Source organism: Canis lupus, chromosome 22, assembly GCF_003254725.2.
Source record: "Canis lupus dingo isolate Sandy chromosome 22, ASM325472v2, whole genome shotgun sequence".
In the NCBI taxonomy this organism is placed as follows: domain Eukaryota; kingdom Metazoa; phylum Chordata; class Mammalia; order Carnivora; family Canidae; genus Canis; species Canis lupus.
In genome coordinates this window covers 60,910,534-60,927,227 of record NC_064264.1, presented here as the reverse complement: position 1 = coordinate 60,927,227, position 16,694 = coordinate 60,910,534, and the positions used below count along the sequence as shown (strand labels likewise).

At 47.5% G+C, this 16,694-nt stretch overlaps 1 protein-coding gene across 13 annotated transcripts in view; it reads right to left on the bottom strand.

Moving 5' to 3' along the window:
• Nucleotides 1–9,798, bottom strand: part of TMCO3 (transmembrane and coiled-coil domains 3) — a 47,965-nt gene extending 38,167 nt beyond the window's left edge. Inside the window, exons 1-4 of one of the 13 annotated variants that reach the window (XM_049099181.1) lie at nt 9,603–9,767; nt 8,319–8,429; nt 3,691–3,797; nt 2,239–2,762 (exon numbers count right to left, since the gene is read on the bottom strand). In XM_049099181.1, the coding sequence (XP_048955138.1) occupies nt 2,239–2,682 (444 nt within the window). In that variant the 5' untranslated portion in view covers nt 2,683–2,762; nt 3,691–3,797; nt 8,319–8,429; nt 9,603–9,767. Of the gene's footprint in view, nt 1–2,238; nt 2,763–3,690; nt 3,798–8,318; nt 8,430–8,912; nt 8,932–9,150; nt 9,405–9,602 lie in introns of those variants that run through there. The other 12 variants (XM_049099185.1, XM_049099182.1, XM_049099183.1 and 9 more) reach the window with 12 other exon arrangements.
• Nucleotides 9,799–16,694: the final 6,896 nt, after the last annotated feature.

Sequence of the window (16,694 nt, the reverse complement as noted above, 5' to 3'; positions counted from 1 at the left end):
TTATTAAGAAATAGGCCAGGCTAGGATTTCCATTCAGGTGCCTCACTGGCGCTACCAACCAACATGCTCTCACTGTCAAATATGTTCATAAATGTGTAAATCTGGTTCCAGTCAACGAGAGAGGGTCAAGTGTCCCAGATCATTCAAACATAATGGAGCTTAGCCAAATGTTTAGGGAAAGCTATTTGTACATACACACCACAAATGTGATATACTACTGTAAATAAATTCTGAAGGTCATCTATTCATCCAAATCACTCACTGAAAAGATTATATTCCAGACATCATGCCTACTATGCATGGAGGTCCAGTTGTACTCTAAAAATACCTATGACACTTGATTGTTGAGCTAAAAACTTCTAAGCAAGATACACACAAATTCTAAGTTACAAAGGAGAAACTGCTCCAGAAGAAACCAACAGCATTACTTGGAAAACTGATGGATGATGCCAACAATACAGGTATCTTATACAATCACATTTAAGTCCAAGCTATCAATCAAATCAACATCCTTACTAATAAAACATGCATTCATCCTTTAAAGGCATGGGGCATGGCTGGAACAGAAAAGCAGCAGGACGGTCCCAAGGACAAGCGTGGCTGTTTGACAGACTTCTTCTCAACATCATCCAATGCCTCTAACACAGCTGCCTGCTACACTACCCAGACTGTCTCAGATGTGAGGCACAAACCATGTGTAGAAAGTAAGCACAGTTGGATCATCAAACTCATGTTAGTTTCCTATTTTATAGTAAAACTATCTCAAATCAATACCACTAAGTGCCTATCTTCAAAATCAAGGAGTTTTCATGGCTCAGCTGTCCAAAGGATCTGGTAAGGCAGTAACATCTGTCAGATGAGAGCATCAAGGTCTGTTTCTGACATTCAATCACACACAAAAACAGATATGCTACTGAACCAAGGTGGCCCAAAACTCTGACTCCAGCTATCTATCCTATCACCATGTTCTACTTTGGTACTTTGGTAAAGAAAGTTTAGTAAGTTTGTATCCTCTCTACCTTTTAAACTGTGTGATAATACCATAACCCTTCTATGAAGATAAAGTATTTCATATACCGATGGTCTCTGACTTAGGATGGTTTGACTTAAGGCTTTTTGACTCCATGATGGTATGAAAGTGATACATATTCAGTAGAAACCACATGTGGAATTTTGATGGGATCTTTTCCTGGGCTGGCCATAAGTAGTGGGATCCCCTCTCATGATGTTGGGCAACGGGCATAAGGCCGCAGGTCCCAATCACACACCAATCACATGGAAACAATAAACACAATGACAAGCATTCTGTATTCACTTTCAGTACAGAATTCAATACATTACATGACATATTCGGAGCTTTATTATAAAATAGGCTTCATGTTAGGTAATTTTGCCCAACTGTAGGCTAACATGAGTGTTCTAAGCAGGTTTAAGGTGAGCCAGGCTAAGCTACAGTGTTGGGTTGGTTAGGTGCATTAACTGTTATTTTTGACTTGCTGTATTTTCAACTTTTGATGGGCTTATTGGGATAAAATTCCATCGTAAGTCAAGGAAGATCAGTATTTAAACTGATGCATAAGAAATGGTATAAATGATGGCTTCAAAAAATCATATAAGTATCACATCTGCATCTCCCCATTTTCAAAATACACTTCATCAAAATCCTTATCTCAAATGTATGTATTTGTTTAAAAGTAATGTTAGTACTTTTATTTTCAGCAGATGGACATTAAAGACAACCAACCTACACACTAAAAGAAATTGTTGTCAGGAACTCAAAATGTTGATTGCGGTTACAAATATACTTCTTTCCATATCAGTTTACTGGTACAACTTAGGTCACTATTTTGGTTACCTGGGGATTTCCACAATAGAGAGAAGCATTAGAACAACTCCTGGAGGGGATCCCTGGGTGGCTCAGTGGTTTGGCACCTGCCTTCTGCCCAGGGCGTGATCCTGGAGTCCTGGGATCGAGTCCTGCGTCGGGCCCCCTGCATGGAGCTTGCTTCTCCCTCTGCACCCGCCCTCCTCTGTCTCTTATGAATAAATAAAATCTTTTGTTTTTTTTGTTTTTTTTTTTAAAGAACAACTCCTAGAACAGACCCCTGGAATTCATGAAATGTAGCTATGCTAAGATCGTGCAAAAGGAGCGGAATATTTCTGTATGTGTGCTGCTGCACATGATCTGACTGGACTCCAACTTGATCTGCTCCCTGGCTTTGAGTGGGACAGACGGACCTTTATCGCAGCCTCCCTCAGGGCCTCCAGGCGCTGCCTGCTGCTCTCCTTCATGTTCACAACATCTCTGTAGTCTCCCTGCAGGGCTCGTTGCAGTCCATAGATCGCCTGGAACACTGAGTTTTCACTTTCATTCAGCTCCTTCTGGAAAATTTCAAATGTGTGCACCTGAAACAGTTTCTCTTCATCTGACAGGCTAACATCTTTTTCCACTGCTCTGATTGCACTATTCAGTTTGTTAAGAACCACAGCCTTTTGGCGAAGAAGCCCAGAGAGCTTTCTGCAACTGTCCAGGACCCACTGCTTCCTCTGAGCGATGGCCGCTCCTCTGCCTCGGTGTAACTTGATGGCATGTTTTGCTACCTCTTCGTGTTCTGCAGCATCTGCTATCAAACGAAGCAGTGGAAGCAACATCCAGAAGTAGTTTTTTTCCAATACCTTCATGATCCAATTTTAGAGGACAAGGGAAGGCCGTTTGAAGGTTTCTGCTAAGGTGAACTTGCATTTTAGATACACATTTTCAGCTGAAAGAGATTATCACATGTAGTTGAATAATGACTCATTACTATTGAGACCAGAGTTAAGTATTAAATAATGACATCCAGAAAACTATCACTTTTTTGAAGATGTTATTCTTCCAAGATAAATTTTAACACCTGAACTATCTATTACACCTGTAGTTAAATCAAACACTGAATGTTAAAGCACAGGGGCTGGTAAAGAGTTGAGACTACAGCCATTAGAAATGACAAATACCCACCATTTGCTTCAACGTGGATGGAACTGGAGGGTATGATGCTGAGTGAAGTAAGTCAATCGGAGAAGGACAAACATTATATGGTCTCATTCATTTGGGGAATATATAAAATAGTGAAAGGGAATAAAGGGGAAAGGAGAAAAAATGTGTGGGAAATATCAGAAAGGGAGACAGAACACGAGAGACTCCTAACTCTGGGAAACGAACTAGGGGTGGTAGAAAGGGAGGTGGGCAGGGGGTGGGTGGGGTGACTGGGTGATGGGCACTGAGGGGGGCACTTGACAGGATGAGCACTGGGTGTTATTCTATATGTTGGCAAATTGAACACCAATAAAAAATAAATTTATATATAAAAAAAGAGTTGAGACTAATGGTTACATTAAATTTAAAAGTAATTGTTTTTTTTAAAACTTAGCCTCATCTACATACTAAATCTGTGTGCAAAAGACAAAAATCAATTCAACTTATAAGGGCCCTTGTATTAAACCCCCAAAAATAGCATTGATTTCTGCTACCACAGATCGGTGAACCACCTGGAGGAAACATGGTCCACATCATTTATGAAAAAATGAGTAATTAGCTTACTCTACCATATTGTTTTCTTTCCAAAATCATTAGGAATTTCCCTAAATCTTCAAAATCACAGATGTCAAACACAGAAAAAGAAATTCGCAAAACACAAATCATAATCACACCTGGATCAGTAGGGCTTTATTAAATGTTCAAACATTTCTATCATCCAAATTGGGGTCCTTCTCTCCCTCTCATCAGGAAGCACTCGGGTACCATGCATGAATTTATCCTGGCAAGTGAAGCACAGATAGGACCCTGAGCATGACAGGCTGAAGGTTGCATTGAAGGCTGTGGTGCAGGCAGCAGTGGGTGCTACAGCTGTGGTGTCCAGATTATACTAGGAGGGCAGGGCTCTGTCCTCCCTCCAGAAAGAGTGATCAAGGAGCAGGGAAACACTGTGTCAGCAAGGTCACTGAGAAGGAATCACCTCAGAGGTAGGAAAACAGAGAACAAAGATGGAAAAAGTAACAAATGCCAAGATAGGCCAAGCAAGCTACGCCCTAAAAAATAACCACTGAAGACGTGGCAACCCAATCACTGGGCATAAGTAGTTGTGTCACAAAAGAAAACAAAACAAACTTGCCACTTACAAAAACTTGTACTTTAACGAAAACAAAATATTGATATAAATTAACTGGGGCACCTGGGTGGCTCAGTTGGTTGGGTGTCTACCTTTGGCTCTGGTCATGGACCCGGGGCTCCGGGAACCAGCCCTGTGTTCAACTTGCTCGGGGGGAATCTGCTGCTCCCTCTGCCTCTCCCCTGATCATGTGCTCTCTCTCTCAAACAAATAATCTTAAATAAATAAATAAATAAATAAACAAACAGACTAATCATTAGCAGCAGCATCCCCATGAATTATGCCAAATGTACCAGTAATTTCCCATTCCTGGGGTTCTATTTACTCAAACACACATCTATACCTCAGTTTCACTAGCAATCCCAATTCTCACAAGTTTAATCTGGTTTCCCAGGCAAAACAGATCAGATGCGACAAAAGTAAGAGTGTTGGGCAGCCTGGGTGGCTCAGCGGTTTAGCACCGCCTTCAGCCCAGGGTGTGATCCTGGAGACTCAGGATCAGGTCCGTCAGGCTCCTTGCATGGAGTCTGCTTTTCCCTCTGCCTGGGTCTCTGCCTCTCTCTCTCTCTCTCTCATGAATAAATAAAATCTTTAAAAAAAAAAAAAAAAAGTAAGATTGTGACATTTCTAGAAAAAAAATTCTGACCAGACCAAGAAATGACAGCCAATAGAGAGTTGAGACGAAACAGAGCTTCTGAAAAACCAACACAAGAACTCTGCCAAGGCTAGCAGTCCAAGGGCTGAAGTATGCCCTTCAGTAGATGCTGAAATACAGGACAAGAGGGACACCTGCCTATCAAAAATCACCAGGAAAATATTATCTTCTGGCTCAATATTCTGGTTAGAAAGTCAGGAAACTGCTCAATTTCAAAACATTTTTGAATCCTTGGGCTGCTGACATTATGTACTACAACAGTTCATTTCTTTTCAACATGAGAATATACTGCCTAAACTACCCAACTTCATGTTAGTTTTAATGTAACTTTAAGTAAATGTTAACACCTTAAAAATAAATAAGTGGTTACCTAATGATAGTAATGCCTAGCAATTTAGTTAATCTCTCACTTAATGACTCATTTTATTGCTAAGCTTCTAGTGTTGCAGGGGACAGAAAGAATTCAATCACTACTTCAGAAGTGCAAGCTTTTTTAGTATTTTCCAGAATCAAGATAGAAATTTCCGAAGCTTTGTCAAGGTTTCCCATTTTCCTTAAAAGATCTCAAACAGGGATTCTTTTATGGATTTCAAACTTCAGACAAATAACCTGCCACACAGTTTGTGAACAACACCCTTCTATTCATCTCTGGTTCCTTCCCTAAACATGTTCCTGAAATTAAATAGTTAAAACTCTACCCCTCAAAACGAGGGACTATTACATTTTATGGGAAATCATTGAGAATTTTGGTTGTGGTAATACTAGTCTTTCCACTAAAACAAGCTTATATCATGAATATGAAACTGAAATTATAGACTGAAAATATGAACCACTCCTTTTTTATAAATTCAATTTCATCTTACCTTCAAACTTAACTACCAAATCCTATGCACTACTAAATTGTAGCATTGTCTTCAAGAGATATTAAGCATTTTTACCTCCATTGTTCTGTTACTATCTTCAATTATAAAAAGACACTTTGGATTTATTGTGATTAAAAGAACTAATATAAGGAAATCCTGTAAATTTTATGATGAATTCCTAGAATTTCTGCATCTTTTTTTTTTTTAAGATTTTATTTACTTATTCATGAGAGACACACAGAGAGACAGAAAGGGAGGGAGAGAGAGAGAGAGAGAGAGAGAGAGAGAGAGGCAGAGACACAGGCAGAGAGAGAAGCAGGCTCCATGCAGGGAGCCCGATGCAGGACTCGATCCTGGGTCTCCAGGATCACACCCTGGGCCTAAGGTGGTGCCAAACCGCTGAGCCACCCGGGCTGCCCTGCATCTTTTTTTAAGATCGTATTTATTTATTTGTTTATTTAACATTTTATTTATTTATTCATAGAGACACACATACAGAGAGAGGCAGAGACACAGGCAGAGGGAGAAGCAGGCTCCATGCAGGGAGCCTGATGTGGGACTCGATACCGGGTCTCCGGGATCACGCCCTGAGCTGGAGGTGATGCTAAACCCACTGAGCCACCAGGGCTGCCCGAAGATTGTATTTATTTATTTGAAAGAAAGAGTGAGCATGAGCATGGGGAGGCGGGAGGCGCAGAGAGAGAGGGAGGAACAGACTCCCCACTGAGCAGGGAGCCCCACGGGGACTTGATCCCAGGACCCTGAGATCATGACCCCAGCTGAAGTCAAACACTTAAATGACTGAGCCATCCAGGCAACCCTAGAATTTCTGTATCTTGATTCACTGATACAGCCTCAAGGATCGCGAGGCTGTGCAAAGACAGCCTATCACAGGGGCTCTACAACTCCTTTTCCACAGCGTTGTTAAATGACAAACTGTGGAGAGGGGAGCAGATGGGGCTGTGGGAGGCCAGGGGAGCAGGAGGAGGGACCCCGTGGAGGGAAATGGTCTGTGTCCTGGCCACACAGGTGGCCACAGGAACGCACACGTGACACACACACACATGCGTGCATGAGGATTAAGCCTGGGTGAGGTGGGTGTATCAGACAAATGCAGTCTTCTGCTTATACCAGATGTTTTGTCAGGAGCTATCATTGGGGAAATCTGGGTGAAGGATTTACAGGATTTCCTTATATTAGTTCTTTTAACTACTTGAATCTATAATCATCTTGAAATAAAGTTTTAAAAATTCAATATAAATGCTGTTTTCCACTAAACCCTTATAATGTGTAATGATCACCATTTACATTACAGAACAAGGAAAACACGCCGATTATGTTTTTTTATATTTTAACCTAGGAAATGCCCTAAACCAGAACTAAAGGTTTTAAAGATGTCACTGCTGTAGTAAAACACAAAGTTACTTTTCGTTTAAAGCAACAGCAGAATCAGTACTCTGAATACAACCCACCCCAAAGGTTTCTATTTACATATATTTCAACATTATTTAAACTATATCTTCACAGGTTTGCCAAATCTCTAATGGGTTTTGCTTGCTTGATAAATGCAGAACAGGATTCCCAAAACTTACCTTAAAATTGATGAAAAAAACAAACTGATGAGATTATTTGATCAAGAACAAAAATATTAAATAAATGTCTTAAGCAATTTAGAATAAAAAGGCAAATGGGTTCACCATTAAGCCCACTCAAAAAATAAAAAAACAAAACAAAACAAATAATCTCCCAATACTTTTAGGGGCAACTGGGTGATTCAGTCAGTTGAGCATCCAACTCTTGGTTTTGGCTTAGGTCATGGGTGATGTCATGAGTGATGGGACTGAGCCTGTTGTCAGGCTCCATACTCAGGGAGGAGTTGGCTTCAGATTCTCTCTCACTCTCCTTCTGTCCCTCCCTGGCTCACACCCACTCTCTCTTTCAAATAAAAAAACAAATCTTAAAAACAAAACCAAAAAAATAAAAAACAAAACAACTTCGAATACCTTTAATACACTGTCATACAAAAATCACATTACTCTTATTTTGTCCAAAATCTTTAGCAATGCAGAAACATCACATCATTTATTGCATAGAAAGCTCAAGAGCAAAACACAATGATGTAGTCTAAAACCAGCCTTTTTCAGAGCAGTCACCCAGGTTCAGGTTTCTCACACATGCCTCTAACTCTGAGCTCTGTAGGACTGCAGGACCTGTAAAGGGACTATTTCCTTAGACATCTGGCATGAGAGAGTGCCCTAGAGCCCTGGGGTTGCTCAAGTCCCTTCATGGAATGGGGCTGGGGAGGCAGATGGGGAGGGGAAGACTGGGGAGCAGCAGCTCCTCTATTCTTTTCCATTTTCTATAATGGGCTAAAATCCGAAAACCTCACAGCTCCGCCTCCCAGCGTTCTGCCTATGTGTAGCCCCAGGATGCTCCATCATCTCTCCTCCTCTGGACCTTCCAGATCCACTTTCTCTAATTTTCCTGATCAAACCACTGAAAAAGAGTCTAGTTTGTTCACCACACTCGCAGTGCAGCCAGTCTGTGCGGCAGAGGCCAACCCCACCAGGCTCCAACACAACTCTCCGGGGGGACCCCAGCCCCACCCCCTCAGCCGAAGCAGGGCTGGCCCTAGGTGTGGGGAGTACTGACCTGGTATCACATGCAGCACCTGGCGCTGTGTGCGGGGGGGATGCCAGAGCAAGTGGCGTGGGTGTGGCAGGAACAAAGCTAGTAAGTCCAATACCGGTTATTCAGCTTCTTCTGAAAAAGGAAAATATAAAGACCACTTGTAGGAAATAGTTTAAAGTTAGGGTTTCTCTGTGTAGGAAATAGTTTAAAGTTAGGGTTTCTCTGTGATACCAGCCACACTTCAGGAAATGAACAGGAAACAAAGCAGGGCTCAGGGAAAGGTCTTAGGGAGCTAACTCCCCAGTGAAAATAACCTGCCACAGTGTAATTTGTGGAGAATTTTATTTTTTTTTATTTTTATTTTTTTAAAGAGAGATTCTTTTTTTTTTTAATTCTTATTTATTTATGATAGTCACAGAGAGGCAGAGACACAGGCAGAGGGAGAAGCAGGCTCCACGCAGGGAGCCCGACGTGCGACTCGATCCCGGGTCTCCAGGGTCACGCCCTGGGCCTAAGGCAGGCGCCGAACCGCTGCGCCACCCAGGGGTCCCGAGAATTTTAAATAGGAACAAACTGAATGACAAAAATATGATTCTTAAAAGACAAAGTACTTACGACCTTACGAATCCAACTCCCGGATTCATATCTAATTCGTAAAATAATCAGGCCATGAATCAGGAAAGAGAGACAAGAAAAAAAAAAAAAAAAGACAACGAAGGACGATTCTGAGGGGCTACGCGGCGTTTCCGACACTTCCTGTCACCGACCTACAAAGCCCCACACGTTCCAAGGGATCCAACGACCGAGGTCCCCGAGGTCCCTCTTTAAGAAATCGCCGCCGCCTAAGACAGACCTCAGAGCCCGTAAGGCCGCGCGATCCAAAGGGTGACCGGGAGGACGTCCGGGAAGGGGCCGCGCTGCCCTCCACCCCCGGGTGCCGGCGCGTCTGGAAACACGAACCTCGGGCCCGGCGGCGTTCTGAGGAGGACCCAGGAGGCGCGGCAGCGGGGCCCGCCGAGGGACCGGCCCGACACCCGCAGCCGTCGCAAGCTCGGGGCTAATCCCCGCCTCCGTCGGCGCCCGGTCCCCTCAGGGACGCCGCCGAGGGCCGTCGCGCCGCTGCCGCCGCCGCTGCCGCCGCCGCAGCCCGGGGCGCCCAGGAGCAGGGAGGGTCACACCGCCCCTCGCGCCGCGCAGCCCCGCAGCAGGCACCGGCAGGGGGGCGGGGGCGGGCCTGCGCGCGCCGCGGGGTGGAGCCTGGACGCCCGGGACGCCCGCCCCGCGCCGACCCCCAGCAGCGCTCACCTGCACGCGGCCGGCGGACGTGCGCGCTCGGTCCGGGTCTGCGGCGCCGGGAGCCGAGCGGCCGGCAGGGTCGCGCCTCACTCGCATCCCTCTAGCACCGACAGGCCCGCCCCGGGGCGGGGACGGGGGCGGGGACGGGGACGCGCTCGGGCGTGGAGAGGGCCCCGGCCGCGGCCCTCGGTCGCCCTCTCCCGAACGCGGTCTGCGCGGACGCGCCCCGAGGGAGCGGCGTCCCCTCAGGGGCCGGGCCTGGGTGCTGGCGGCCCCGGGCTGCGCGGTGCACGTCGGGAGCTGTAGGAGGCGGCGGGCCTGGGTCCCGGCGGCCCCGGGTGGCGCGGTGCACGTCGGGAATTGTAGGAGGCAGTGGGTCTGGGTCCCGGCGGCCCCGGGGGCGCGGTGCACGTCGGGAGCTGTAGGAGGCGGTGGGCCTGGGTCCCGGCGGCCCCGGGGGCGCGGTGCACGTCGGGAGCTGTAGGAGGCGGTGGGCCTGGGTCCCGGCGGCCCCGGGGGCGCGGTGCACGTCGGGAGCTGTAGGAGGCGGCGGGCCTGGGTGCCGGCGGCCCCGGGCGGCGCGGTGCACGTCGGGAATTGTAGGAGGCGGCGGGCCTGGGTCCCGGCGGCCCCGGGGGCGCGGTGCACGTCGGGAGCTGGGAGGCCGAGCCTGACCTGAGCGTCCCGCCCCCTCGCTCTGAGTGGGTGTCCGGGCGCCGCCGCGGGGGGCGGGGCGGGGCGGGCTGCGGGCTGGGGCGCCTGCGCGGACGCGGAGCCGGCGAGAAGCCGGGAAAGCGCCGGGGAGGATGGTAGGTGGTGGACGGCGTGGCCCCCGCCGGGCCCCTTCTGCGCGCCGGGGCGAGGGCGGGCCGGGGCCGGGTCGGGGCTGGGGGAGCGCGGGGCGCGAGGGCCACGGGGGGCGGGGCGGGGCGGGCTGCGGGCGGGCCTGAGGGCGCTCAGGGGAGGCGCGCAGGGGGGCTGCTGCCGGGTGGCCCGCGGCCCGGGGGAGGCGCTGCGACGGCGCGTGTGGTCGGGCGCGCTCGCGGCCTCGGACACCCGGTAGCAGCGACGGTCCTGCGGCAGGTGGAGGACGAGGTGGGGGTGGACGCGGGAGGGTCGGGGCAGGCGGGCACGGGACGGTTCGGGTGTCCGCGCCCCGCCCGAGCCCCCAGCCGAGCCCCCAGCCGAGCCCCCAGCCGAGCCCCGCCCGAGCCGCCCTGCAGAGCGCGGAGGGACCTCGTGGTTGGTTGGAGACGCGCTGCAGCGCAGGAGAGGGGCCGCTGGAAATGCGGTGGAGGCGTGCGGGTCGGTGCTCCCCAGGACTCCCTGGGCCCGCGAGCTGCGCAGCTGTGGGCTCAGCATTCAGGGCGCTGCTGCTGCGGCCTGCACCGGGCGACCCTGCACCGGGCGACCCTGCACTGCACCTTCGGGCTGTGGTCAGCGCTCGGGGCTGCAGAGGCCCAGGAATCTGTGGGGTGCGCCGGGCAGCGGTGCCCAGTGCTGGGGCAGAGCAATTCCAAGGGTGGGACTGCTTGCGCGGAGTTGTCCAGGTGCGCCCTAGAGGGCGGGTCCCAGGAACTGGAACGTGCACCCTGCTCCTGTGCAGGCTGGCAGAGGACAGTGACCTCATAGGAGCCTGCGGAGGGGAGCGCCGCCAGGCGGGAGGCGGCTTCTAGGGCCCAGGAAGAACAGGCTCATGTTTGTCCTGGTGGTCGTGAGGGGCAAGTGACAGGGCTTCAGACAGGAGGGAAGTGGTCTGGGAGGCCTGAGGGTGGGACTTCAGGGGGAAAGGAGCCTAGAGAAGGAGACGCAGGGGCTGGCCCCAGAACCAAGAAGACTAAGGACAGCGGACCTAGAAACCCAGAGGGCGCACGGTCATCAGGTCATCACTGCAGCCAGAAGGCTCTACCTGGCCCTCATGGAGCAGCTGCCCTGCCTAGGCAGGAGGATGAGTCCACCACAGGGCCTGGTGGAGGGAGGGGGGGAAGGGGACCATGGACAAGGCTGTGTGCAGCGAGTGCAGAGGCTGAAGAGCCAAGAGCGCTTAAGGGGATGCTTGAATAGAACTCCACCCCTGCCTGCTGTACACTGAGGCACACACAAAATCAGTGACAAAGTTAATGGAATTAATTTGATCCAAATGTTTGCCGTGGCTACCGCTAACCAAATGTTTTGTTGTGTCTGTGGAAGGGCATTGCAAGAATAACCTTTTGGGAGCTCCCTGGGGGCTTAGTGGGTTAAGCGTCTGCCTCCAGCTCAGGTCATGATCTCAGGGTCCTAGGACTTGGGTCCTGAGGTCAAGCCTGGCTCTTGCTCCCTGCTCAGCAGGGGTCTGCTCCTCCCTCTGCCTCTGCCCCTACCCACTGCTTGTGCTCACTACCCCCCCCATAAATTTTTAAAAATCTTTAAAAATAAAAAAAGAATAACTTTTTTTTTTTTCATTTTATATCTGGGTAGTCTTGGTGCCCAGACTAGCAGTGAGCAATTTTTTTCAAAGTCACAGTTGGATATGTTTTAGACTTTTCCTATAGATTAGAGATTTTATTTGAGATTGTCCATATTTTTACTTCAAGAATTTTGTATATTTTAACAAAGTTAGACCATTGAATATGCCTCCCCTCCAAAAAAAAGAAAAAGCTGCTGTTAATTTCTTCGATGCATAAGCTGTAGTGAGGGCCATCAAAGCTTGAAGGAGAGACCCTGGTCCTGCCTGTTTTTGGGCTTTCATTAATGTTACGTGGATGTAGCCCGTCTAAGTGAATCCAGAGCTTGCTTCTGTCCCCTGGGATGTTTTAGTTATGAGACATTTTGTTGTAGAAAGCTTCGTGCCAATTCCTTTTTCTTTCTTTCTTTTAAAGATTTTATTTATTTATTCATGACAGAGAGAGAGAGAGAGAGAGAGAGAGAGAGGGGCAGAGGGAGAAGCAGGCTCCATGCAGGGAGCCTGACATGGGACTCGATCCCAGGTCTCCAGGATCACACCTCGGGTTGAAGGCAGCACTAAACCGCTGGGCCACTGGGGCTGCCCGCCAATTCCTTTTTCTACAGATCACAGCTTGAGTCTCTCAGTACATTTTGGACACGAAGCACACGTGGTGTTTACACTTAGCCAGTGACCATTGTTTCAATCATGGTTACTTTCTGGAGAAACAGTAAGGGGTAACATCGAATGTTGCTTGTTTGTTGAGAATCCCCTTCCTTTTCATTCTGGCCAGGGAATGTTGTTGGCCAAGCCTAGACCCACAGCTGCCGCTACCTACCCTTGTGGAAGGAGCACCTGGTGACCCATGAGGCACCGGGAATAGATGGAGGAGGGACTGTCAGTTTCTCCATCTGTCCTGCTGCCCACTGCGTAACTGCGTAGTAACAGGTCAAGCCCCTTTGCCTGGCTTGCTCCATACACACTTAGACCTCTTTCTAGAGTTTTCAGAGAGTATTCTTCTTTACCCTGTTGATATTTTGTCATGTGTTAGGAGAAGCTTCAAGAAGTGATTATCAGGAATTCACCTCAAGACCAGAGAACGTTTACCTGGCGTGAATTCATCAGCATGTGATGCTGGTAAAAGAATTTAGTTACTGGGGCGCCTGGGTGGCTCAGTGATTGAGTGTCTGCCTTCAGCTCAGGTCGTGATCTTGGGGTCCTGGGATCGAGTCCTACTTCGGGCTCCCTGCAGGGAGCCTGCTTTTCCCTCTGCCTATATGTCTCTGCCTCTCTCTGTGTCTCTCATGAATAAATAAATAAAAATTTTAAAAAAATAATAATTCAGTTGACTAACAGTATGCTATTGTGTTGATTAGTCTTAGAGGTTTTAAGAGTATGATACTGGAATTTTTTTGAAGCATAATCCACATAATATAAAATCAGCTATTTTATTTTATTTTATTTTATTTTTTTAAATCAGCTATTTTAATTATTTTATTTATGATAGTCACAGAGAGAGAGAGAGAGAGAGAGAGAGAGGCAGAGACATAGGCAGAAGGAGAAGTAGGCTCCATGTACCAGGAGCCCGACGTGGGATTCGATCCTGGGTCTCCAGGATTCCGCCCTGGGCCAAAGGCAGGCGCCAAACCGCTGCGCCACCCAGGAATCCCAAAATCAGCTATTTTAAAGTGTATGACTTAGTGGTGTTGAAGACATTCACAATGTTATGCTTCCACTACCTCTGTCTAGTTCCAAACCATCTCAAGATCCTCAAAGAAAGCCCATGCCCATTAAGCAGTCACTGCCCATTTCCCACGCCCCCCAGTCCATGGCAGCCACTGGTCTGCCTTCTGTCTATGCATTTGCCTATCATTTCATATAAACGGAATCATGTGACATCTAGTTTTTCATGTCTGACTTCCTTCACTTGGTATAACGTTTTCAAGCTTCATCTACATTGTATCATTTTTCAGTACTTTGTTCCTTTTTATGGCTGAATTTCAGTGTGTATTGTGTATGTACACCAAATTTTATTTTACAACCATGACAGAATTTTAAATTGAGCACTGATGGCAGTTTTCATCATACAGATGTCATGAGCATTGCTAGTGATACGCCGGGTGGGTTTTGGACATGTATCTCCCCTTTAGTTGCTGAGGGAGCCGTTGGCTTTACCCACCCTCCCGTGGGGAAGCCATCACCTTCATTAAAGATGCTGCTTCCCTTTTGTCAGCTAATTGTCAAAACATATGGGATCTGTTCTAATTTAGTTAATTTGATCTTACCAGAAAGTATAACTGAGCTCTTTGTCTAGTTCTTTTCAGTGGCTCAGTTTCAGGAAATAGGGTACTGAATATATATTGTCTATATCTCCCTATAGTCTAGATCAGAATTAGAAACTACAGCCTGCAGGCTCAATCTCTATGTGTGTAAAATAAAGTTTTATTGGTACACAGCCCATCTGTCATTTACACATTACAGAACTGAGTAGCTGCAGCAGAGACCAGTGGCCCCTCATCTACCATTCTGGGCCTTATAACCTGAGCTTCACCTTCCCTTCATCTCTGAGGAACCAATAGATAGGCTTCAATAATCTGTGTGAAGACCCCCAAATCGTATGCAAAAAACACATGTTTTGCCTAAGAAAGGATCCGTGATTTTCACCAGTTTCTAGAAGGGACACAAGATCCCAAATGATCAGCAGTCATTGTTCCGAGTAGCCAAAAGGTCAGTGCCCTGTGTCTACATCAGCAGTTCTGACACTTAATAGAACTGGGTTTGGTATGCACTTTAAAAAATTACTGGAGCCCCAAAGAGGTTTTGTTTATGTGAATGGTAGCCATCCGGATTTACCATATTAGAAGTTACAGCGAAGGGGGATCCCTGGGTGGCTCAGCGGTTAAACGCCAGCCTTCAGCCCAGGGCGTGATCCTGGAGTCCTGATATCAAGTGCCACATCAGGCTCCCTGCATGGAGCCTGCTTCTCCCTCTGCCTGTGTCTCTGCCTCTTTGTCTCTCTCTGTCTCTCATGGATAAATAAAATCTTAAAAAAAAAATAAAATGAAAAGTTTAAAAATATTTGTATACTTAAAAATAACAATAATCAGCCTATTGCATATTTGTGTTACATTTTTGCAAGGATCACAAGTCACGTGGCCTCTGCTGCATTCCAGTGAGCTTGAGAGTGGCAGATAATGGGATTGTTGTGAAAATAGTTCTGTCACGGTGGAACCCCTGAGAGGTCTCAGGACCCTGGATTGCCTAGACCATACCTGGGGAGCGGTGTGTTTGAACTGTATTATGTTCGCTGAATTGCACTCTGCTATTTTGGCATCAGCAGTGAGGGATGCTGTAAGAAGCACCTTTGGAAGCTTACTCTGCCATTGGCTGTGGGCATTGTGGGAGGGGCTAGTCTGTTTCTAAGATCAGGAAGGGCACAGGGCAATGTCCTTCTATGAGTGGCCACAGGGGCCACTCCTTCGGGTTTCAGTAGGAGGAGCTGTGCCACTTCTGGGCCACTGGTAGGTTTTTAAATCTTATGAAGCAGATTTTCCTGACTAATTCTGTTTTCATCTTTGGTTTGGCACCAGGGAAGCTAAGAGCCTAATTTTTAGCCCCCATTCGGCTCTTACGTGTGGTGTGTGTGTCTGGGTGTCACCCCCAACTTTCCAGCTTCTTCCTGCTCAGTCTCTCCGTCAGCGTGCTGTACTCCATTCACATATTTCTGTAAGCTGGAGTTTACTCTGTGGGGTTTTATGTACTGACTGTCCTGTCCTTTTCTGAACATGATTGAGTATAAATCGTCTCAAGTGAAACTCTCCTCCTTATGTTATTTTGTGCAGTGTTTGTGTAGAGCATTAACATCTAGCAGATTAGAGTGTGTTGATTTACGAAGGCCAGTGAGTCACTTTCATTTCTGGTGTCCTTTTCATCAGGTTACCTTAGATAAATCTGAACCTAACCATCCCATATCTGGAAGTACAGAGCGCTATTTTGTTTCCTTACATACTATATATAGTACAGTTACTTGGCAGTCTTGCTATTTACTACCTCCCACAGCCTCTGCCCTATTTTTCCATTTTATTTCTGTCTAGTGTATACAGATATTTCTGTTATTCATATTATTACAATTAGTCATAACAGGCTTCTTACAGCTGCTTTGGGAACTGATGATTAACTCTATTCTTAGTTACCTGTATGTGTTTTCATCAATGTGGCTGATTTTAAACTGGGAAAACTTAAAACATTGATGTTTACACACTGTAGAGCTCTTCTGTTCATTAGAGCTTGAAATTAATGGAAGCCGAAGCAGACGCTGCAGATGGGCCGTGGTGATACGGTTGTGCCTCTGGTCAGACACCCAGCCTGGCTGTATCGGGGGCTACGTGTGTGTGTAAAAGAGGGATTTTCCTAAGACTTGGGGAAAAAATAATGTATCTTGTGCTAATTGAAGTGGGTAGGGATCAAATGTATTTTGTACAAAATACTGATTCTCAGAGTTGTTTGAAGGTTACACTTCGCCTATTTGTTGTTAGAGTGCTGTCATTTCAGCTTCCGGGAGACCGTGTGGTTTCCTCAACTGATGAGGCACGAGGCATGCTGTGCCGAGGTTCTGCAGTGAAGCTGACCTGGTGGGAAACAACGAAGTCCAGTTAGACCACCAGCCATGGGGATGGGAC